Genomic DNA, 24,448 nt, shown 5'->3' on the forward strand with positions numbered 1-24,448 from the left:
TGTATTTGTACCACAGCTATGCATAACTTTGAGACCTTGTATTAGTTTAACTGAGTATGCCTATATTGTTGCTTGCTGGTTCCTTTTTAGATGGAGAAGAGTTGAGTCGGAATGAGGCTCTGTGTGCTGGTGGGAGGGAGGCACAATCATCATCATCGGTTTTTGTACCATTTTATCGTTTACTGTTTGGAGCATCTAAGGAAAAAAAGGGGGGGAAAGCAGGGCAGAGAAAGGAGCGAGGAGAGACCAGCCGGAATAAAAGAGAGAGAAGCAGGAGAGGCGGGGGGAGGAGGGAGGAAGGGCGGGAGAGGGAAAGAGAGAGGGAAGGACGGGAAGGAAGGAAGGGAGGGTAGGGAGGAGGAGGAGGGAGTGATGCGTAGAGGGGAAACGAGAGATGGACGGAAGGGACGGGAGGGATTTAGGGGGGCGTTTCCGGTGCGTATGTAGTGTTGGATTGCGTGAGGTAGGATTAATGCCTTCCTCATCCTTCTTTCCTTCCTTCCTTCCATCCTTCCTTCCTTCCTTCCCTCCTTCCTTCTTTCTATTTTCAGATAAATTACTGATCTCTCTCTCCACAACCATTCACAGGGTCTTGCTGCTCAAACTGTGGCCCCCAAGGGACTGGGAAGTAGATTCTTTTTGCCCTCCCCTGGCTACCTGGATCCCCACCTGGATGGTCCTAAGCCTGGCTCTAGGACCATATGACCATTTTCTTTCATGGCTCCTTTGCTACCTTCCATGCTGTGAAGGTTTCCAGTTGGACTTTCATGGCCTTTGACTTGAGTTTCTAAGCAGGAATGAGAATTCTGGCAGCGTTAGAGCAGAAGCCAGGAAGCTGCTCTAGAAGAGTTCTCGCAGGAAGGGGAAGGATGGGCTGCATCTGCACACGGGCCCTCCCTGCTTTGAATTCTCATAGCTGGAGTTTTAGAAGGCCAAATTTCCCCCAAATTTTCTGAGCTCTGAATAACTGAAACTACCTGTTTCTTTTCTTAGTACCCATTTCCCAATAGAAGGCTTGAGTAACAGGACACTAAAATAGAAAGCTACAAGGGCACTGGGAAATGAGGCCCTGAGATACCCAGGGAGGTCAGCGTTTATGAGTTGTAACCCACTGGGACTGCCACAGCTCAGCTGTAATCAATACCACACTGGCAAGGGGAGGTCTATGGCCTGGGAACTGGGGGTTCTGGGACCCCACTGATTGGCACACCATTTAGTCTCCTAAATTCAATTCTCACCAGGGAGACAAGGGCCATAACTGTGGCTCCTTACCCTTCCTGGGAAGGTGTTAGAATCACCTAGGGTGTCAAGGACTAGGAAACAGGTAGATGCTGGACCGAGGGGACAAAGTTTCATTAGTACAGAGTGAATAAATTCCAGAGATCTCACAAGCTGTGACTAGTCTTGCATCTTATACTTGATAGCTGCTGGGTGTGTATTTCACCTGCCACCCCTCACGCCTAAATGGTAACCATGTAAAAAAATGAATATGTCAGTTAGTTCAGCCATAATAAAAAAATAAGCAAAATGAATCAAAGCTGTGCACTGTGGCACATGCCTTCAGTTCCAGCTAGTCAAGGCGTAGACAGGGAGGAGGACCACTTATACCTAAGAGTTTGAGGTCTGCTGAGACACCTGTCTTAAAGACAGCAACTCTGTCTTAAAGCAATTGTCTTTGACAATCCCTAGACTATTACTGAAAAATACAGGGGGCTGCGCCCCACTGCCACAGGTCTTCTCTAAGGAGTGCAGGGTGAAGGCATGAGAGAGGTGTCCTCGTGGTACCTGTGTGCACAGGGACAGGGTGAAGAACAAGGACCCAGACATTAGTGGAGGGTACGGTACTGATCTAATGGGAACCGAGCTCACCATTAGAATACAGAGCCCCAGAAGACACTACCCAGAGTCTGGGAGTGGATCCTCCTCACTGAAAAATCAGACTCTGGCTCATTGCCATCTTTGCAGGATCTGGTGGCAAAGAAACAGGGTCCAGGCCCAGTCCAACTGCGCTGAAATCCTGGCCGTTTCTCCATCTGCATGAGATCCTTGGATAGTTAATTGTTCAGCTCCATGCATGAGATTGGTGGTGGTAGTGTGTGTGTGTGTGTGTGTGTGTGTGTGTGTGTGTGTGCGCGCGCGCGCGCGCGCGCATGCACATGTTGGGGGTGTTCCAGGGGAAGGTGGTAACAGTACTATAGGATTTTATTAGGATATAATGGGCCAGTCTTCTGGATGCACTGCTTGCCTGTGGGGGAGTACACTGAGAAGATTCTGTTAGCCATGGTGTTTTCAAAAATAACTCTTTCGGGAAGCACAGAGGCGTGGAAGGAGGGGATGGGTGTGTGCTCAACATCTCAGGGCTGGAGGGAAGAGAAGGCACAGGAGAGCAAAGCACTCCTGAGGCCTGACCAGACACTGATCTTCCAGGACAGTGTTTAGAGTTCAGTATGACATTCCATGGTTCCGGGTCTCTCTTACCAGGCTGCATCCATTGCCTGTCTACACTGTTTACCCCAAGCTTCAGTCTGGCTCAAATCCAGAGATGCTGTTTGCTGCCTAGCTGGGCTCTGTGCTAAGGAGACTGGCCTCTCTGTGCGGTCTGTGTGGAGAGTGCAGGAAGTCAGACTGTAAGGAAAGGGGCTCGAGGTAGAGGCACAGCTTTATGCATGTGGGACAGACGGTACATAGCTTTAAATACATCAATCCAATATAGCAGCCAGAGAGCTTAAAATCGTGTAGCGGCAAGGGCTTCTAAATGTGGGTGTGTTTATATGTAGTTACAAATCAGTATGCAAATTCCATTCTCTGTGGCTTAACATTTTTATATACATCCTTCCATGTACTACTACTCTTGTATTTTTAACATGCTTCATCTCTATGGTATTGATACTGCCGAGATTTCCTTCTGAGCCTTTTGTTCTGATTCTCACCATGTCCCTGTGGTAAGGAGCAAGCAACGAACATCCTCGTACAAACGGATCCACTTCCCTCACCTTAAACCCAGGGGCTGTCCTGGTTAGCTTTGTCAACCAGACACAACCTAGAATGATCTGGGAAGCAGCCCTCATTTGAGGACTAGCCTCGATTGGATTGGCCTGGGACTTGTCTGTGTGTGTGTGTGTGGGGGGGGGTTGTTTTAATGGTTAATTGATGTAGGAGGGGCCAGCACACTGTGGGCAGCACCATTCCCTAGGCAGGTGGTCCTAAGCGTTATAAGAAAGCTAGCTGGGTATGAGCCTACCTACCAGCCAGCAAGCAGCATCCCCCAGGGTGCCTGCCACACTTCTCAGGCAGTGAAGTTAGTTCCTTGGTTGGAGGTAATGCTGTGTGGAGCAGCAAGCTCCGCCTTCAAATGCCTGCCTTAACTTTCCACAATGACGGGCCGTGACCTGGAAAGTGTAAGGCGAATAGACCCCTCTGCCCCTGAAGTCAGTGTTTTGGTCAGTATTCTTATCACAGATACAGAAATGAAACTAGAACATGGGGTATGTTGCCCAAACCAGGTAAACAGGTGTGAGTTGTTTAAGTATTCAAAAAGCTTTTTCACCAGAAAGACAGTTCTGGGTAACTCTCCAACCCAACAACACGAGTTCCTTCCTCCCTCCCTCCCTCCCTCCCTCCCTTCCTCCCTCCCTCCCTCCTTCCCTCTCCTCCTTAGTTCCTTCCTCTCTGTAGCAGCAGGCAGCTTGTTTGACCTGGCCACTTAGCCCCAAAATAATCACACAGAAACTGTATTAATTAAATCACTGCTTGGCCCATTAACTCTAGCTTCTTATTGGCTAACTCTTACATATTAATTTAACCCATTTCTATTCATCTGTGTATCGCCATGTGGCTGTGACTTACCGGCTAAAGTTTCAGTGGCATGTCTGACTCTGGCGAGGCTCCATGGCTTCTGTCTGACTCCACCTCCTTTCTCCCAGCATTCCGTTTAGTTTTCCCCACCTACCTCTGTTCCCCTATAGCTCTGCTATAGGCCCAAAGTAGTTCCTTTATTAACCAATGATATTCACAGCATACAGAGGGGAATTCCACATCCCCCCCTTTTCTCCCCCCCCCCCCCATCACTTTTTTTTCCTACAGGTCTCGTGTCTCCTTTTGAGGAGCTTGTAGTTGGTTTCTTAATGTTATTTCCATTCGTGTTTTTAACCACAAGGGTTCTCTATCTATTTTTAATTTCCTAGGTCTTTTCGCACACAGATGCCATCCTGTTTGCTTGATGGGCATCTAGATTGCTGTTTTTATTCCACTCACATTGGAACGAAGGCTGATTGCTGTAGCGTACAGATGGGGACATCATGCTGTTTGATGGTCTTGGTGTCTGTTTATTTGATTCAGAGCTTTGGTGGAGACAGGCAGGTGGGAGCTTGTTCAAGAGGATGTTTTTGTTGTTTTTAAGGTGGTAAGGGATGGGGAGGGCAGTATCCGTGCTGAAAGTCTTGTGTTTATACTTTCCATTCTTATTTTTTTTCTTTAAGTACTTGGATTCTCTTTTTATTACCATGTTTTGTTCATTAAATCCTCACATAAGACTCCTTAAGTAAAATTCTTTGTGTTCCTCTTATTGCACACCTCACTCTGCTGGAAGCCTGCGCTCCTTTCAGGGATACATAATTAGCAAGAGATGAACTTATGGGGAGGATTTTTTTAAGCAACATTCTAGGAGTCATGTCAGAAAAGCAATGTGCAACTGAGCTACTCTTTGACACACAGACCCAGTTCAGAGGCGCGGACCCTAGAGTGGCGTCTAGGCTGTGTACGGACTATGTGTGCTGGGTTCAGAAGGGAAAATGAGTTCTCATCTAGCTTCTGCCTCGTAAGAAAGGGGACTCTAAGGTGGCTGGCCTCAATCAGTTTTCCTTATCCTCAAAGTGACAGAGACATCTGCCTTGGGAGACCTTCGCAAAAACAGTGAGATTGCAGACATCAGAAAAGGGAACCGTGTGCAGCCTAGGAGGCACCTCATCTAAGTATCTATCAACCAAAGAGGGAAAATATTTGAAAAAAATATGCCATTTGTTCTGAATATTTAGTTTCATTTTCTAACGTAATAGGATAAAATAAGCATTGTGTATTGATTGAGTGTATTAATTGCCTTGTATTAAGTATAGTCACCTAGAGAGGATTCAACATCTACAGGGAGATACGTATAGGTTAAGTACAGGGGTGCCATGCCATTTATAGGAGGGGTAAGAACATCCTTAGATATTGACATCTGCAATGTCTTAGAATGAGTTCCTTGAGGACCTTGAGGAATGCCTGCATGCAAAGATAAATATCCTCCCCTTCCCTCCTCCCGCCACTGTTTTAAATCTTGGCTGAAGGATTGGTTCATCTTTTACATGCAGTCCTATAACCACTTGAAATCGACACTACATCTTCGTGACTCTTCTCTCCTGAGCCTCAGGGATCTAGACCTTTGTCCCCTGTTTCAGAGGCCCTCTCACTCTAGAACACAGCCTTGTGGCCCTGAGTGGATAAGAACCCAGCTATAGCCACATAGGTACAAAGCCCGGGTACAGTGCGGGGACTTTTAGAGGTTTTCTACTTTAGTGCAACTGTGCACTAACTTCTGATAGACACATTACTGGGACGGCCAGTGATTTACCCCACAGTGAGTTTTAGCTTGCATTTCTAATCCACGGAGCTGCTAAGGCCAGTCTTCCCTATGCCACGAGGGGAAGACTTTACTTATTTAACTGTTTATGCAGGTTATTTCTATGTAGCCTAGGCTAGCCTCAACTTGATAATCCTCTTGCATCTGTTCTTGAGTTTATTATAGCTGTGTGCTACTATGCCCAGCTTAATTAATTAATTTATTTTTTAATCAGTAAGAAGGGTTTATCCTATTTCACAGGTTAAACTTGCCTTGTCCTGCAAGTCTGTGGGGAATTTGAGAGTCCTTTTGTGTGTGTGCTTGTGAGTGTACAGGTGTGTGTGTGCATGTGTGTGCGTGCTCACACACCTGTGTACACACCTAGGAAGGTGGGGTCTGAGATGGAAACTTGTCCACCTCAGGTGTGTTGTTTTCTGAGTATTGTCTACCTTGTGTTTTGAGACAGAATCTCTCATTGGTTGGAACTCACCAACTAGGCCAGAATATCTGGTTTGTCTATCTCTACCTTCTTAGCAATGGGATCACAGACCAAACACAGCTGGATTGTGCTTTGTTGTTGTTGTTGTTGTTTCTAACACAGGCTCTGGGCATCAAACTCTGATCCTCATGCACGCAAGGCAAGTACTGTATTGACTGATTTACCCTGCTCCTCCACCCCGCAAGAATCCTTTTTGGTGTGTCATTAAATTCATCTCTCTCAATCTCAACTCGATGCTTCTCCTTTGATAGCCATAAGCTCTCTATGTGGAGTTACAGCTAGAACAATAGTCTACCCCCACCAGATTCTTGTGGGCATTTGGTCAACAAGAGCACACACACACACACACACACACACACACACACACACATACACACACACACACACACACACCATTATCATCTGGCCTTCTCATTAACCTCTCAAGAAGATGGGGTGAGAACTCACTCAGTCAAATGCCCAAATAAAGCCCTGGTTGCTTACAGCTCCAGGCTTTTCTACCCAAGAACTTATTTATTTATTTATTTATTTATTTATTTATTTATTTATTCCACCTGTTTGAAAGTGGAGCAGTCAGGGAAGAGTTAAGTCTGGGCCAGAAGACGACAGAGAGTGTGGTTTCTGAACCGCCTTCCAGTGCAGAGAGCAGCAAGCTCCTCTGAGGGTCTGTGGCTTGGCCCCGTGTTTCCATGCACCTGGCATTTGTCTCTCCTGCAGTGCTGCGCAGAGAAACCACTGTGTGATCGAGGCTGGGTGTCAAAGGTCAGAGGTGGGCTGGCAGCCAGGAACCCTGAAAACTGTCTTCCTCGCCCCAACTCTTATACTCTGCAGACAGGGGAAGGTTGGACTGTACTCTCATGAGCCAGCGGCACCGATTTCTCCCCAGTTCTGCTTTCAAAGGGATCATACCAGTAGTTGAGATTGGCCATGAAGGAAATGGTCACACCAGAGAAATTGGCACATGCTGTGAAACAAAGCATCCCCGTGCCCAGCCAGCACCTCAGCGCTCAGCCAGGCTTTACCCTAACTGCTCCTGTTGCCTCTGAGGTCATTCTATGAGGGAAGGAGCCCACACCCCCCGGCCCACAGAGGAGGCTCTCTGCTGGACCCTGGACTAGACACAAACCACACCCAAACACCTGTTTTCCCAGAGAGATCCTTTATTAGGTGGGGAAGAGAAGTTCAAGTGGCTGCTTTCTGACTCAGCAGAAAACAGCAGCAGATGACTTTGCAGGGTCATTCCCCTCCCCCCCCACCCCCGAGGGTTTCTCTGTAGCTTTTGGAGCCTGTCCTGGAACTAGCTCGTGTAGACCAGTCTTGGCTCGAACTCACAGAGATCTGCCTGCCTCTGCCTCCCGAGTGCTGGGATTAAAGGCATGAGCCGCCACCACCCGGCCGCAGATGTAATTTTTAAGAGGAAAAGAAGGGTGGGGGTCTGTGTGAGAACGGGCTAGGGTGTGGTGGTAAAGGAGCTGGGGGGTGAGGGAGAAGGGGAAGGGGGAAGGGGCATTTTCCCCGGGGGACAAAGGACTGCCTCTGGGTAGAGAGGAGACGGACATGAACTTATGAAAATGGCAATTTATGAAGGTAAAGGGGGAAACCCTGTGTTAGAATGAGGTGTTTAATTTTAAGTGGGCATGTTAATTAGGTGAGCCAAAGGGGGCTTCTGATTGCTGGACCTTGATAGTCAGCCTCAGGAGGAAGAAGAGGCTAAATACTGGAATAGACCTTAGTGACTAGCTTTAGGAATGTAATCTAATGCTTTTTAGCATGGGAGGGGAAAAGGAGGAAGGGCAAGGCCTGCCACAACCTAATGCCCTAGTGGGCTACTGTCCCTTCAGTGAGTGACCCTACTACCAGGCATGTGCTTATTAAAAATAAAGCCCTCCCCCACCATATGAAGTTCAAATTCTTTAATAACATGTTGTCATCTCCTGGGCTTGTTTCTCAGTGACCCTTCTTCCACTCTTATCCCCAGTCCAGTGCGTCATTTTGTTTCCTTATCTTCTGGGTCATACTTTCCAGACTCCCAAAGTCCAGTGGGCAGGTCCTGCTCAGGCTTTGTGCAGCAGAACACTTAGGGATGCTTTGGGGTCCGTATCATGCTGTGACAGGCATGTGTGTGCGTGTGTCTATATATGTGTGTGTATCTGTATCTCTCTGTGTGGGTCTGTGTGTGTATGTCTGTGTGTATGTCTCTGTGTGTGTCTGTGTGTATGTGTATCTGTGTGTATACATCTGTGTCTGTGTGTCTAAGTATGTGTCTATATCTCTGTGTGTGTGTCTGTGTGTGTATCTGTGTGTAAGTCTGTGTCTGTCTGTGTGTATACGTCTGTGTCTGTGTGTGTCTGTGTGTCTATGTGTGTGTGTCTGTATCTCTGTGTGTGCGTCTTTGTGTGTGTATGTCTGTGTCTGTGTGTATCACACATGCTAAATTTTCTCTTTTCTTTTCTGCTTGTCTCCATATTATCAAGTCCTAGTAAGGCTCCAGAGATACAGAAAAGTGGAGAGAAGGAGGGGGAAGAGGGAGAGGAGAGGAGGGAAGAAGAGGAAAGAAAAGATGGTTAAAAAAAAGAAGAGTCGAAGGAGGGAAGGAGAGTAGGAAGGAGGAATGCCAGCCAAATAAGTAGATTGTGATTCTCAAAATTCATTATCCTTATAGCTATTATTATTGTGGTGTTTGTATGTTTCTGAGCATGTGTGTGCAGCTGCATGTGTTCATGTGGGAACACCCATGTAGAAGCCAGAGGCCAACCTCAACCTCAGATGCCATTCTACGGGGCCCTTGGTTTTTCTGAGGAAGGGTCTCTCACTGAACCTGGAGCTTGCTGACCAGGTTAGGCTGTGAGCCCCAGGGTCTTCCTATTTCTGCCTTCCCGGTGCTGGGATTTTAACTGTGTGTCCGGTATTGTATGTGGGTGTCCGGGATTGAGCTCAGATCCTCATGCTTGTGCCGCAAGCACCAATTGGGCTCGCTCCAGTCCCTGCATGGCACAGCTCGTGCTTTTCCCGCCTCTCTCTGGGTGCTGCAATCACGGCTGTGAGCGCTAGGGATTGTGGGAAGCAGCGGAACCCAGAGGTCAAACGGGAAGGAGATGAACCTGGTCAGCAACAAGAACCAAGCATTGAGCTAATGGGGAGACCAGAGGTTCCCTTATCAGGAAAGTAAGGTGCTGTCTCCACTGCTCTCCCTGCCCTCCAGAGAGCCAGCCCAAGCCAGCTGACCTGTAGGGGGGGCAGGTGCTGGTAATAGAAGACTCCAAGTGGGTAATGGGTGTGGGGGTGGGGAGTTGAAAATGTGGTAGAGCCTCAAATGCTTTTTGAATTGCCCTGAATTATAGCTGCTAGTAATCACAGCTTTCTTGGTTCATTCCCTGAAAAGAAGGGAAGAGATTAACCAAATGACAGACCAGGGGTCCTGGGGCTGTAGAACGCTGGCCCCGCAGGAACCCGGGGTCTGAAAGGACCAAAGTTAGTGTGTACAGCATGGAGCCCATCGGGCCCAGCCGTGCCCAGGAGCTCAAGAATGGCTCCCCAAGACTGCGAGGTCACTGCAATTAGTTAAAGTGCCTGTGCCCAGCAGGCCCCAAGATAGGAAAGGCCTGCCTTCCCCATTTTGTTGATGTGGAAACGGCCAGGGGAAGTGACTCAGAGACAGAGTGGAAACAAAGTGTCTCTCGTGACATTCTGACTTCTGCTGGTCTGAGTGGCTGGCGCTTGGACTGTCTCCCGTGGGGTTTCCTTCCATGGAACATGCTTCTTCTGTGTTCTCAGGTCAGGCAGGGGAACTTGTGTGGGCAGAGCCGGAACTGGGGGTTGGGGAGGCTTTCCAGGTAGGCAGATGGGCAGAAGAAGGCAAAGATGGTTATGAAGGCAGTCTTTGCGCTGCAGAAACTGAGAGAGCTGTGGAGGCCACATCATTTACCACTGATCTGAGTTTTGAAAACCTGGCCTTGCTCCTTGCTGTTAAACTAGGTTTCCAGTTCTTTCTTTGGCTAATTCCCAGGGAGAGAAGGAAAGGGAGGGAGGGAGGAAGGGAGGGAGGGAGGGAGGGAGAGAGAGAGAGAGAGAGAGAGAGAGAGAGAGAGAGAGAGAGAGAGAGAGAGAGAGATACAGACAGACAGAGAGAATACGTGCCAAGGACTGTATTGCAATGCTCTGATTCTTCTGTAGATAGAAAACATTAACTTCATGTCCCAGTAGAGGAAACAGGGGAGCTAGAAACATCACCTGGTTCAGATAGTATAACTGTAAGCTGCAGAGATCTCAGACCAAAATTACCAAAACATTACTGCTGGCTTTTCATAAATGAATGACCACTATAAATTACAGAGGAGAATGTGTAATGTGAGAATTAGAGGCTATTTTAAAAATTGATTACATTACACACCGGGAGTGGTAGCCGATTCCTGTGACCCCTAAACTCAGAATGCTAAGCAGGAGACTGTGCAGGTTTAAGGCTAGACTGGGCCATGTATAAGTTCCAGGACATGTCTCAAACAAACAAAGAAACAAACAAAAACATGGTGATACATACCCCTACTCCCGGCTCTCTTAGAGAGGTGGGGCGAGGAGGATCAAGAGTCTGAGGTTGGAAGCTCTGTGATGGAGTTGGGGTCCCCAGCATCCTTGAGAAAAACTGAGCAAGGCTGTATGGGTCTGTGATCACAGCATTGCAGGGGCAGAGACAAGTGTCCCAAGAGCTCACTAGACAGCTAACCTGTTTGACAATGTCCACCAGGCAGAGAGCTTTCCTTCCCTGTGATGTGTGTCCCTGGATCCCTAAACCTTCCCTGGGCTGGGAACACAGAGCTTGGTACTATGGCTAAGTCATCTAAAAGGAATTTAAATCCCACTTCAGTCCCGCCTCCTCTGGGCAGGTAGCTGGCTTGCCATTTGGGAAGAACATAATTGAGTTTCTTCCAGAAGATTATCAGGAACTTGGAGACTGAATAGCCCCTGGAGTACCCTTTGAAAGTTTGGACCACAAAGTCCTTATGGCCAATCAAAATGTTTCCTGTTTTAATCTGGGCCCATTTCCTTGTGTTTGTTTTTCTTTGCCTGTGGTCTGGGCAGTTCTGGGGCCTGGGAGGTGTGCTGAAGCTTAGGGCGGCTCAGAGCCAGGATTTCACTGGTGCCATGGTACAGACATGCCTTAGACAGCACTTGGAGGGCCGGGGACAGACCAGGACACAGGGTGGAGTGGTCACCAGGGCTGGGAGAGCCAAGAGGTCTGGAGAAAGGGGTGGGACTTTGGTCCAGAAGCTGAGGGTCAGAGGACTTTGCCATCATTGAAAGCCAGAAACAGGCTAAGGCTACAGACGAGAAATTGGAGCCATCAGGAGGCTCAGCAAGTTTCATCGCCCGCAAAGGGAGCCTCTGGTGGGATGGTCTCATCTTGTGCTGACTTGGAATTCAGTGATACACACTGGTAGCTTGAAATCAGCCATGGTGGGAATAGTTACACCATGGGGGGCGGGTAGATGGAAGATGAAAACTTTCTCCTGTAGAAAGCTACAGTGGGAATGAACTAAATACAGAAATGCAGTAGTCACACAAGAGTTTGGAATGTCCCTATTATCGGCAAGGGACGGCGACGGGGCAGCTTCGTTTTGTGTCCAGTTGCTAACAATGAACTTTCGCCACTTCTCTTCCTTCATCTTCTTGGGTCTTTTAGGAGGGACACAGGGTATTATTGTCTCCATGTTGGAGCTGGAGAAAAGTTAAGCTGTTTCAGAGGATCTTGGAAATTGGGGCAGGGACACAGGCAGAGCGAGCAGGAGAAACTGGAGAATCAAGGGTGAATCTCAGACCATGAGGACTGGCTTCCCTAAATTATACCTTCCAGTCACTCTGCTTCAGAAGAGTAATTCATTGGGTGATTCATTGCAGTTTGCTGTCTGCTGAGGGGAGTCCTGGCTACAGTCGTGTGTTAAGAGAGATATGGGCACCACCTTGTGGGTTGGGGGTCTTTTGACTCAAATCCTATGTTTTCCTTCTCGGTTCTTCTAGGACCAGTAGAAACAATGTCTCACAGGGGGCTCAGGATTGTTTCTGGGTTGACAAATGCTGGTTGGCACATTTGTGTTTATAGAGTGTCTGTCACCCTTGTAGTAGTACTGCCTCTGTGAGTGTGTGTGTGCACATGTGTGTGTATGTGTGTGATGTTAGGGACTGAATCCAGATCCTTGAACATGCTGGACAAGAACTCCAGCCCTCAAGTTCACTTCTTAACAGGCCTGAATTCTTGACCACCATTTTAAACCTTCTCAGATATATTTCCCCACCTGTCAAATGAGCATCTTTGTTCCTGCCCATCTGTCAGGATTGGTAGGGAAAGTGTGTGTGTGTGTGTGTGTGTGTGTGTGTGTGTGTGAAGATTTTTCTAGAATCCATAGCCATTCTGGCAGTCCCTACTGCAAATGTATTTTCTCAGGGACAAAATGCAGAACTGAGAGACCCACAGGAGCCTAAAGGTAAAAGCAGATTGTGGGTGACCAGAATGACTTTGCTAAAATATTTCTGTCAGAGCTCTGTGGGCCACAAGCCTGCTGGGCCAGGGGAAGCTGCTAAAGATCAGATAGCCACATCCTCTGGGCTTACAGGCAATGTATGACTTGTCAGCTGGTGTGGGTACTGGTCGGTAAGAGGTAAACTATTCATATTTGGTCATGGTCAGGATGGGGGACAAGATGTTCACTGAGCTAGACACTGTTTGGTCAAGTTGGGAGATGGGTGTGGTTCTCAGGTTCATCATGCTGCGGTTTCCCATTGGTATACATATATATATATGATTTTTAAGAGTAGTTTTAGGCTTACAGCTAAATTGCAGGAAGTGTAGAGATTCCCATAATGCCGCCCATTGCCACATGCACAGCTTCTTCCATTACCAGCATCTCACACCAAGGTGGGATGGTCGTTCCGGCCGGTGAAGATCTGCTGGTGCCGCTGCGGCCTTCTCTGCAGTTTAAGTTTCAGTGGGGTATCTAGGGCGGCCCTTCTGAAGCTGTGGCCCTTTGGATGAGGATGCTAGTTAGATTGAAAAGACACCCCGTGGGATACCAAAGACTCGGACATGCCCTGCTCTCTTCATGATGAGTACATGGGGTTGTCTGTTGTGTGCCAGGTTTCCTGTTGGTCTCGCGAGGATCCAGCCGCTGGCCTTCACTGTTAGCACTAGGATTTCTGTTTCTATTGGCTCATGCTCCTCTAACGAAACAGGCTGGCTTCCAAACAAAAAGCATTTGGGGGCTAAAATGCAAGGTTGAGGTGCCGGCATGGTCAGGTTTGGGTGAGGCCCTCTTCCTGGGTACACATGGTTGACCTCTTGCTGTGGCAAAAAGAGGGTGATAAAGCTCCCTCGGGTTCCTTTTGAGAGAACCCTAATCCTACTCACTGGGGCTCGACAGCCCAACATTCCTACCTCCTCATAGCAGCGTCTTGGGGGTTAGAATTTGAGCATATGAACATAAAAGTTGTTGCAAGCATTCAGTGCCCTGCAGGGAAGGTCAGGTCCCTGGGGTCAAGTGTCATAGGTCACTCCACTTCCCCGCTCAGATGCTTGTCTTAGAATCTTCCTTGTGACAAATTCCTTGAACAAATTATAACGTACAAATAGATGTCTGTCAGACCTAACAGATCCTGAAGCCGGCAGGCCCATGCTACTTGCTGAATTCTATGCAGTTACTTCTTTGTGTTCCCAACTAGGACTATGCTGTTTAGGGACAAAGCATGTTCCTCTTCTCAGTCCTAAAGCAGCGTTGCCACCATCCCTTCTGGATCCCCTCAGGCCTTCCCTCTTTGGTATTCTCACTCACCTCCAGCCGCCAGCTCTGCATCATTGCCGAAAGGCTTTCTGACCTCTCCCTTGTGCAGAACTGACTGGAAATGCCGGGGACACTGAGCCTAAGAAGTGGGAATAGATGCTCCCAGATACCCCTCTTTCCGAGTGAGATATGTTCCATCCGGGACCCTCCAGTTCCGAGCAGGTTGAAACTGGGCTTCCTCAAAGGCACCCTCAGTGCCCAGCTCTCTCTTTGTCTGTCCTCCCTTCCGAGTTATGCGCTCATACTCCCAGGGGTGCTTCCTGCAGAAACCCCTCAACTAACTTCTGGATTCCTTCTAGATCAAGGAGAGTTCAGATGGATTGTTACTGCAGAGCAGGGTCCAGAATGCATAGATAAAAAGGGGTGTGCAAATATAGATCGACTTCTAGAACATAGACACAAGTTCTCCTCTCTGTCAGTATTGTCCCAAGCTGTAGCTGCCCTTGTGAGTGCTGAGCCTTCTGCTCCCCGTTTCTGCCTGCCCTGACCTAAGAGGCATGTCTTGTTTCTTCCCACATCCTATGACACCTCCTTTGTCCCTTCCTAAATGAATCTCCTTTTTTGTTGTTGTTGTGTGTGTGAATGTTATATGTACACTCTTGTGGGGGTCTGTACACATCTACATGTCGGGTGTGTGTGTGAGTGTGTATGTGTGTGTGTGTGTGCTCGCGCGCGCAAGTAGAGGTCAGAGGTAAACTTTGAATGTCTTCCTCATTCACTCTCCATCTTATTCCTGGAGACAAGATCTTCTGTTCGAGAGCTCATGGTTCAACTAGAATGGCCAGCAAGCTCCAGGGCCCTGCCTGCTTCTCTCCCTCTGCCCCCAGTGCTGGGGTTATGGGAGCACACCACCAGGCCTGGCTTTTATGAGGGTGCTGGGACTCTTAACTCAGACGCTCGTATTTGTGCAGCAACCATTTGATTGACTGAGCCACTTTCCCAACCTCTTATTTTGTTTTAAAGGTGTATTTCCTTAGGGTTAATGACTGCTCAACTCTTTCTTGGTATCATGCTCAATATAAATAAATAAATATAAATAAATAAATAAATAAATAACCATAGGCCATGTTTTGCTTCTAATACACTTGATTCTGTATTTGTAATACTGCCAGCTCTATCGTGCGTCCCCTACCCCCACCCCGCCCCATTCCTGGTCTACGGTGTTCCCCCTAAAACCACACTCATGTGAGAAGGCACACCTTTTGTCTCTATGTCTCAGTACTAGGGCCTAGCTCATTCAGGAACAAGCTGGATGGTTTTTGTTTTGAGACAAGGCTCTGTAGCCCAGGCTGGCCTCACATTTATGGCAATCTCTCTTCCTCGGCTTCCCAAGTGCTGAAATGACAGGTGGGAGCCATTGTGCCCAACTTCAGAGTGATTGTTTTAGAAAAATTTTGGAAATTAAGAACACCAAGTCCTCATCACAGACACACTCAATGCCAGCACTGGGGACAGAGCTTGGAAGTATGCAGGGGACCCCTGGATGAGCCTCAGCAAATGTCGCCAATGCAGTTACAACTTTCCTCCTTTGCTTTAAAATCTTACTGATGTCACTTTGTTTGTGTGTGTGTGTTTGTGTGTGTGTGTGTGTAGTCACGCCCATGTGCATATGCAGGCTCACATGTCACAGTACGACTGCTTTCTGAAGTAAGTTCTCTCATGCCGCCTTGTGGGATTGAGGATGGAGCATGTGGCATGGCTTCTGATCAGCAGAGTAAGTCCTTGATAGTTCCGTGGCCTGCAGAGGGTAGGGTAAGCGCAGCAGAGATTTGGGGTGAATTACTGTTTAGAAGGATTCTTACAGTTGACAAGGATTCATAGTTTACTTCTGTGTCAAGCCAAGCTGTTGTCAGTACTGGCTGCATCATGCTAGCCCCATCTGTCATGCAAAACAACTTTCCACACTAAATAGTGGGGAGTGGGGGCTTCCCCCCTTGCTGGACCTTCCTGTGATGAGTTCCTATGAGATCCAAGCATCCTACATGAAAATCCTGGCTTGTATTAAGGTTGTTGGCAGACCAGGCAGCTAATGGCCTGGTCGTGATCTGGGCACTCTGCTGTCTTCTTTGTTCAGTCTCTTGGGACCACCTAGTCCCAAGTTCTGTTTCTTCTCAGATTTTCCTCCCCGTTCCTGTTCCCCTCCTCCCATTCGTCAGTGTCTCCCTCCCTATCTTTTCTGCTGTGCTGTGTCATGCTGCAGCCGCCTTCTCTGACAGCTGCCGCATGTGCTAAGTGTAGGCCTCTTGCCTGGCAGCCAGTGTCAGAGGAGAACAGGGCGGGAGACAGGTCCCCTAGAAGACAGAGCCTCGAGTCTGGGTTTTATACCTGGATATTTGGCAACTGACTCCTCCACCCCACAGCCTACCCAGTTGAGGCAGCTGGGGGCCTTTTCAGGGAATTTTCGGGACCAAGAGAACAGGCTGTTGCCTCAGTCACGGAGCTTAGGGGTGTGCCAGCCTGGGAGACGAGGCCTGTGGCTTTCAGGAGTTCACTCTGGCGCTGTCTCTGTTGTCTCTGCAGGACTGCAATGTGCCGGCCCTAGCTGCTGCCTGAGAGGATGTCCGGGGTGTCTGAGCCCCTGAGTCGAGTAAAAGTGGGCACTTTACGCCGGCCCGAGGGCCCCCCGGAGCCCATGGTGGTGGTCCCAGTGGATGTGGAGAAGGAAGACGTGCGCATCCTCAAGGTCTGTTTCTACAGCAACAGCTTCAATCCAGGGAAGAACTTCAAGCTGGTCAAATGTACAGTGCAGACGGAGATCCAGGTAAGTGTGGAGGATGCGCTTTCCTGAGCTGGTCTGGCCCTCCTACATCCCGGGCAGGGAAGCAGCCCTTCTTGAGCCCAGCAGGCTCTTCCAGCACTCTCTCGGCAGGGGCAGGTTGGCATCAGGAGAGATGTTTTCAGCTTGCTGTGCCAGCCTCCTCCAGCTGTACACCCTCCACTTTTCTAGGCAGGATCACAATGTACTGGTTTTAACCTGCATTTATTGAACACTTAACTGTACGAGTCCAGGTTGTCGGCCTCTCAACATACGTGATATGGAATTCTCCCATGAGTGGACACAATGAGAACACACTGATCCTCTTCCAGAACAGTCCTTCATCATAATGAGAAGGGAGGAGAAATTGGTCCTTGGAAGATTCCCTCAGAGGGCTCACAATTTGAAACAAAGGAACTTGGGAACTTTGGGGAGGTCTCCCTGGGTCCAAGGGAACTAAATTGGCTCTGTGTCATCAGCTCTTCTAAAGTCTCACAAGTCAGTCTCCATGAACTTCACTCATGGCTCCTTTCAATAGTGCTGTGGCGGTCCTGGCTGCTGGGGTCACTGTGCTGTCTCTCACAGAGCATGCCACACTTCACACACCAGAGTGGAATGTATTGATGAGCATTCCATCCCTTCCAGTGAGCACCCTTGCTGGGGTTCTGTGGACTCCTGTGTCCTGTGGCTGATCTGAGTTTCTGATGAGAAAGTGTGAGCTCGTATGATAGGAAGCCCTGCCCACCATACAGGAGGGACTTTTCCTCCCTCCTTGGCTGACACTAGAGTCTCACTTGGGGGTACCATTTCTGTACATAGCTGTTGCCAGCCACTGCTAGCTCAACTCATCTATTTATCATCCAAAAGTTAATATGATTTCCAAGGGGAGGAAATGGTGGATGATGGCAAGAAGGCTGTCTCAGTGAATAAGCAGGCTTCACATGCAGCATGAGATATGCTTAGAGATGGCCAAAGGAAAGGTGGCCACAGAAATGGGAGTGTAGAACACTCACCCGGGCAATCTGGAGGTGGGCTGGAGCTAGGGAATAGCATAGAGTTGCTGTTGGTTTGGTTCTAGGCAGGGTCTCACTGCATAGCCCAGGCTGGCTTCACACTCACTCTGTAGCCCAGACTATTCTTGAATTCATGATCCCTGTACCTCAGCCTCTCAAATGCTAGTATTACACATGTACAGGATCCCACACATAGTTTTGAAGCAGGGAAGTTCTTCCTGGGGGTTGTGTGACGGCTTTTCAGGTACTTATTTATTGATTTTTATTGATTTTTATTGAGCTTTACATTTTTCTCTGCTTCCCTTCCTGCCTCCCAGCTTCCCCTTCAACCCTCTCCCAAGGTCCCCATGCTCCCAATTTACTCAGGAGATCTTGTCTTTTTCTACTTTCTACTTCCCATGTAGATTAGATCTATGTAAGTCTCTCTTAGTGTCCTCATTGTTGTCTAAATTCTCTGGGATTGTGGTTTGTAGGCTGGTTTTCTTTGCTTTATGTTTAAAAACCACCTATGAGTGAGTACATGTGATGATTGTCTTTCTGTGTCTGGGTTACCTCACTCAAAATAATGTTTTCTATCTCCATCCATTTTCCAGCAAAATTCAAGCTGTCATTATTTTTTTTCTGCTGTGTAGTTCTCCATTGTGTACATTTTCCTTATCCATTCTTTGGTTTAGGAACATTTAGGTTGTTTCCAAGTTCTGGCTATGACAAACAAAGATGCTATGAACGGAGTTGAGCACATGTCCTTGTGGCACAATTGAGCATCCTTTGGATATATACCCAATAGTGGTATTACTGGGTCTTGAGGAAGGCTGTTTCCTCATTTTCTGAGAAATCGCCACACTGACATCCAAAGGGGTTGTACCAGCTTGCATTCCCCCCAGCAATGCAGAAGTGTTCCCTTTTCCCCACAACCTCTCCAGCATAAGTTGTAATCAGTGTTTTTGATCTGGGCCATTCTTACAGGTGTGAGATGGAATCTCAGAGTTGTTTTGATTTGCATTTCTCTGATGACTAAGGAGGTTGAACGTTTCCTTAAGATAAGCTCTGCAGGTATTTAAGGGCAGAGTGTACAGCAGGCCTATGGGAAGGGCAGTAGACCCAAGCACAAGAACAGCTAAGTATCTGGAGGGACACAGGGACAGTGGGGGATAACTCTCTTCTGGGAACTTATATCCAAGCCTTTTGACTTTTTCTGCTCACAATGCTTTCTATGGGCAAACATCACCTTCTAATGTCATTTTGTCATTACAATCTGTGACTTTAAAGCCCCTTGAACTTCAGTCAAGTGAAGCTTCATTTGGGTTGCTTGTGTGGGCTTGGACCTGAGTACGTAATGAATCTGTGTGCAGATTCTCCTAATGGGAGCCTGCCCAGCTATTGCTCCGCTGGAAGGACTAGAGATGATAGCTGAGGAGTACCTAACACATAGTAGGTCCCAGAACCGGAACTGTTGGTCATATGATAGGTGAGGAATATCTAGCACATAGTAGGTCCCTGGACCCAGAACTGTTGGTTGTCTGATAGGTGAGGAGTACCTAGCACATAGTAGGTCCCAGAACCAGAACTGTTGGTTATATGATAGGTAAGGAGTATCTAACACATAGTAGGTCCCTGGACCCAGAACTGTTGGTTATATGATAGGTAAGGAGTACCTAGCACATAGTAGGTCTCTGGACCCAGAACTGTTGGTTATATGATAGATGAGAAGTATCTAGCACATAGTAGGTCCCTGGAAGCAGGGCTGTTGGTTGTATGATAGGTGAGTAGTACCTAGCACATAGTAGGTCCCTGAACCCAGAACTGTTGGTCTATGATATGTGAGAAGTATCTAGCACATAGTAGGTCCCTGGAAGCAGGACTGTTGATTGTCTGTCCTGTCATTGCCCTGCACAGCTATCTCTGAGAGCTGCTAATTTCCAAGAGGGGGGAGAAACATCTGTTTTTTATTTATCTACTCATATGTCTTATTTTCAAATTGAGACAATGACTACATTTGTACTTTAAGACAGCACACAGTGTTCTGCAAGGAGTATGCCCCAGGGTTGGGGGTGTGGCATAAGAGATTACTTACCTGGCATAAGAGATACTGGTTTCTATCTCTAGTACTACAAAATGAAGGAAGAGAGGGAAGGAAGGAGGGAAGGAGGGGAGAGAGAAGGAGGGAGGGAAGAAAGACAAAAGGGGATAGAAGCAAAGGGCATCTAAAAGCAGGTGGGCTTAGCCGGGCGGCGGTGGCGCACGCCTTTAATCCCAGCACTCGGGAGGCAGAGGCAGGCGGATCTCTGTGAGTTAGAGACCAGCCTGGTCTACAAGAGCTAGTTCCAGGACAGGCTCCAAAGCTACAGAGAAACCCTGTCTCGAAAAACAAAAAAAACAAAAAAAAAACAAAACAAAAAAACAAAAACAAACAAACAAAAAAAAGCAGGTGGGCTTGGAGAAGAGATTTATGCTCAAAGATGCTTGGGAAATGCTTGGTTAAACAGTGTCCATGACTGGATTGTGGCTCTGTGGTAGGGCACTTTCCTATAACGGGGAGACCCTAGGTTCTATCCTGAGAGCATATCCACCCCGAGCCCTACCCTGCACATTACAAGAACTTTCTTCTACAGCAAGACTTCTCAGAACCCTCAGTGGGCTGTTTTGCCTGATGAATTACTAAGACAGGGCTACAATGTGGCATTTTTCATTCGCCTAAAGAAATCCTCCTTTTGAATGTAGGGCCTGTTAATTTTGTGGCAAGCCTAAGGCATGTTTCCCCCACACCGTGACCCCTAAACTCTGTACCAGAGCAGAAGAGACTGAGAGAGGAAGAGTGTGGGAGATGGGCTGTGGGGGTGGGGAGCTATCGTGGGAGGCAAATGTGGGCTTGGACGAACAGAGTGTTCTTAGGAACAGATAAGTCAATAGATATGTGGCCAGCAGGAAGGTGAAGTCAACAGAAACTGATCACTAATTAAATGTGGGGAGGGAGTGAAAGGGAGGAGACAAAGATGGACTCAAACTCTGGCTTGGGCAGCAGAATGGGTGTTGGCATCATGCGCTGGGATGAGAGAGGAAGCACATCCTGAGATTTCAGCCTCGTGTGCTGTGTTTGGAATCCTTTGGAAACACCCCTATGGAGGAGGCGGGCCTGCAGCTCATAAATACAGCACCTAGACAAGAGGGTCTGGGTACCTCCAGGCACTGGGTGGCATTCCAGAATACCTGGCCATCTATGAAGAAGGAGCCAAGCAGGAGAAGGGTGTCAGAAGCCAGATTTCAAAGAGCTGAGGGAAAAAGGGTAGCAAAGAAAAGAGAAATCAACAGAGGCAGGGGAGCCCAGGACAGGAATGGTTGGCAGTGTGGGATGATACTAAAGAAAGTCTTCAGATAAAGCCAATAATAGACTCACTGTCTTCAGGACTGCGTATCATTGATGACAGTTTTTCTTCTGGGCAGTTTCAGCACAGGAGGCCTTGGGCACACGGAGAGAGAATTAGCCAATATAGCAGAGCAGTTCTGAACATGAAAGGAAGGGAAGAGGGAAGACAGTAACACCGTTACCAGCAAAGGGGTATCATACAGTCTTAAACTGAGAAGGTACATGGCAGGTTTGAGGCCCTGAGTGCCCCTAAATGGACAGTTAAACCCATGTTAATAACTTTATTTTAACCCCACCTCGTGGGGAACATTGATATAATGTATGATGTGAAATTACTTTTTAAAAGGATGAGGTAGGTTACAGGGTGGAGATGGGAGGGAGGCAAGTGGGGCTGTAGGCAGAGGTCTGTGGAGAGATGGTAACGGCATCACCGTGGATATGATAATACTGATGTTGGTAGGAATGATGGCAATGGTGATGGTGATGATGGTTACGATGGGGTATTAATATTGGCGATGGTGGCAGTAGTGATGATGGGGCTGATGATGGTAGTAGGATTGGTGATGATGCGGTGGTGATCCTGGTAACGGTGGTGGTGGTGGCGATAGTCAGAATGGTGTTAGCAGTGATCGTGGTGATAGTGGTACCAATAGTAGTGATAGCAGTGACTGTGATGGTGACGATGGCGATGATGATGGTGGTGACATCGGTAGCGGTGATGAATGCGGTAATAGAAGCTAGCGTTTTTTTGATTGATAGAAGCTAACCCCCACATCAATGTTATCTCACTGACTTCTCAAAAGGCCCCTCTGAAGCACACATACTGTTATTATCGTGACTTTCTATTTAAGGCAACGCGGCGCAGAGGAGTTAAGTAAATTGTTAGCTAAGTGGTGGGTTTTTGTTTTCAAACCCAGATAATCCACCTCCAGAGTGTACACTCTTAACCAGTTCAGTCTACAGAAAGAACGGACTGCAACTCGGAGAACAGAGGGGTTGGAAGGGAGAGGCTCCGGCGATGGATCAGAAACGCTAGAACACGGAGGAAGCATGAAGGGCTGCAGCCAGCCTCAGGTAGACAGGACTCCATTCCCTGAGATGAACGCTGCAGGAAACGGGCTGGGGAGTGGGGCATCCTCCACCCAGTTTTGTCTCTTTGAGTGTAGTTGAGGGACCTTCCTAGTTTCAATTGGCAACAGTGAAAATGCCATTAGTAGCTGATTCTGGAAAGAGATTCTTGGTAAAGAATTTGGACTGGTCAGGTCGTAGTTGGTAACTGAATGGAACCCTGACTGTGGATCAGACCACACAGAAAAGCATCCTGAATATTCTGTCTTCCATCCCACAAATATTGTTGGGTGCCTCCAGTGCCTGGCACCTGCACATGGGATACTGGCACTCTCCAAACCCCCTGGGGTGGGGGAGAATTCCCTGTTCTTGTAGGGCTTCCTGAGCACAGCTATGATATTGACTCATGCCCATGAATGAATCTTTAAAACACAATGCAAAAGTGGTTGGATAGATAGAAACAGAACCTGGGCAAGCATGCAATGCAGAGGACTGCCTTGGTCCAGGTACCAAGGACCAATTTTTCTCAGTGCCAATTTGAGTACATAGTCCCCAGGGTGTGTGGGGATGGGGCCCAGGCCCAGCATCCTTGCCTTGGATTCTCCTGAAGTTACTGGTCTCTTCCTCCCCTGATTTCTAGCCCTATGCTCTCCTCTCCCATGATGTGGTCTTGACTTCAGAGAATTTTTCTGTTTCACTCTATGTCTCGTCACCATCCTCCCAGTTCTCAAAATGCTGCCAGCCCTTTCCGACTTGCCAAGCACATCTCCCTCTGTAAGAACAGTGCCGCAGCTCCAACCCTCTCTCTTAGCTGTGTGTGATGATGGAGCAGACGCAGCAGAGACTTGCTCCGCACAATGCAAGTTGGTGTTGGGGTTCCACAGCATCCTTACTGCCGCAGACTGCAAATTTAAAGATTTTTTTTTTAAAATTTTTATTTATATTTTACATACATTGGCGTTTTGCCTGCACCTTTGTGAGAGGGAGTCGGATCCCCTGGAACTAGAGTCACAGCTGTGAGCTGCCATTTGGGTGCTGGGAATTGAACCCCGGTCCTGTGGGAGAATAGTCAGTGCTCTTACCTACTGGGCCATCTCCAGCCCCAGCGATTTCAAGTTTTTAATCTAGATTCTCATCTTCCTTCTGTATAAATGTGAATGCCTCACCACCTTCTCTCTGTGTGGAAACAAAGCTATGGCAAAGCAGGCATGGCAGTACTCTTCTATGACCCCAGCTCTCCAGAGGCGGAGGCAGGAGGATGGTGAGTTCCAGGCCAGCCTGGGCTGCACAGTGAGACCCTATCTTTAGAACAGAACAAGTCTGAAAATAATCGCCGGCCTTGGCGCCTAAGTCTTCGCAGAGAGCGGGTAGCTGCTACTGAGACCTTCAGTGCTTGGATGAAGTGTGTTCTATCCTTCCCCAAAGGGAATCCCCACTTCCCTTTGCTTTGATAATCACAGAAAATTGTGTTCATTGGGAGCTGACTCTCTGTGGCAGGTGGAGGCCATGGAGGCTTATGTCATTATATTTCCCTTTAACGTGATAATTTGCTAGTCTGGAAAAGAGATTAAGACAACACCTTGCGCAGGGCGGTGGTGGCGCACGCCTTTAATCCCAGCACTCAGGAGGCAGAGGCAGGCGGATCTCTGACTTCGAGGCCAGCCTGGTCTACAAGAGCTAGTTCCAGGACAGGCTCTAGAAACTACAGGGAAACCCTGTCTCGAAAAAAACAAACAAACAAACAAAAAAGACAACACCTTGCAAACGAGTAACAAGGATGTCAGCTGCTGGGAACATTTTTTTCTCTCTTCCCTCTCGTACTCCTTGCCTTTCTTTCTTCTCTTACCCCATTCCCAACTCATTTGCAGGTGGTGTGACCATAGGTCCTGGGTTGTATCTCAGTGTGTATGCACAGTTCAGGATTGATAAGCAGTGTCCTGCTAATGCCAATCCAGCCATGAACTGGAGGATACATTTTATGATCATCCAGGTCTAAGTGTCATATTCCTCTCTGATCAGCAGCACACTGAAGGGCTAGCTCAACTTGTCTTCTCCTTCTGGCTGACGCTTGCTGATCCATTCTGTGCCCAGCTCTGCCCATCCTTTGATCTTCTTCTCGTGTGGGAATGCACTAAGGAAAGTTAGGCTTGTGCCTGGGATACCATGTATCTCAAGAATCGCCAGAGCCCATATGTTGATAAAATGTATCTCAAAAGTTACAAGAGCCCGGCACCATCTCCATCCTAGATCTGTTTTTCAGCCCCTCCCAGGTACAAATAAGTGGTCAAGATTTATTCCTACCAGGTTTAGCATCTGATAACTGTAAT

The 24,448-nt window shown here is 48.0% G+C and overlaps 1 protein-coding gene across 6 annotated transcripts in view; it reads left to right on the forward strand.

Moving 5' to 3' along the window:
• Ptk2b (protein tyrosine kinase 2 beta) overlaps positions 1-24,448 on the forward strand; it is a 122,969-nt gene that overhangs the window by 47,428 nt on the left and 51,093 nt on the right. For 4 of the 6 annotated variants that reach the window (XM_038309555.1, XM_038309561.1, XM_038309556.1 and 1 more), the window contains exon 2: positions 16,442-16,682. In XM_038309555.1, coding sequence (XP_038165483.1) covers positions 16,479-16,682 — 204 coding nt within the window. In that variant the 5' untranslated portion in view covers positions 16,442-16,478. Of the gene's footprint in view, positions 1-9,161; positions 9,266-9,762; positions 9,870-16,441; positions 16,683-24,448 lie in introns of those variants that run through there. The other 2 variants (XM_038309557.1, XM_038309560.1) reach the window with 2 other exon arrangements.

Source organism: Arvicola amphibius, chromosome 13 (assembly GCF_903992535.2).
Source record: "Arvicola amphibius chromosome 13, mArvAmp1.2, whole genome shotgun sequence".
NCBI classification, from domain to species: Eukaryota; Metazoa; Chordata; class Mammalia; order Rodentia; family Cricetidae; genus Arvicola; species Arvicola amphibius.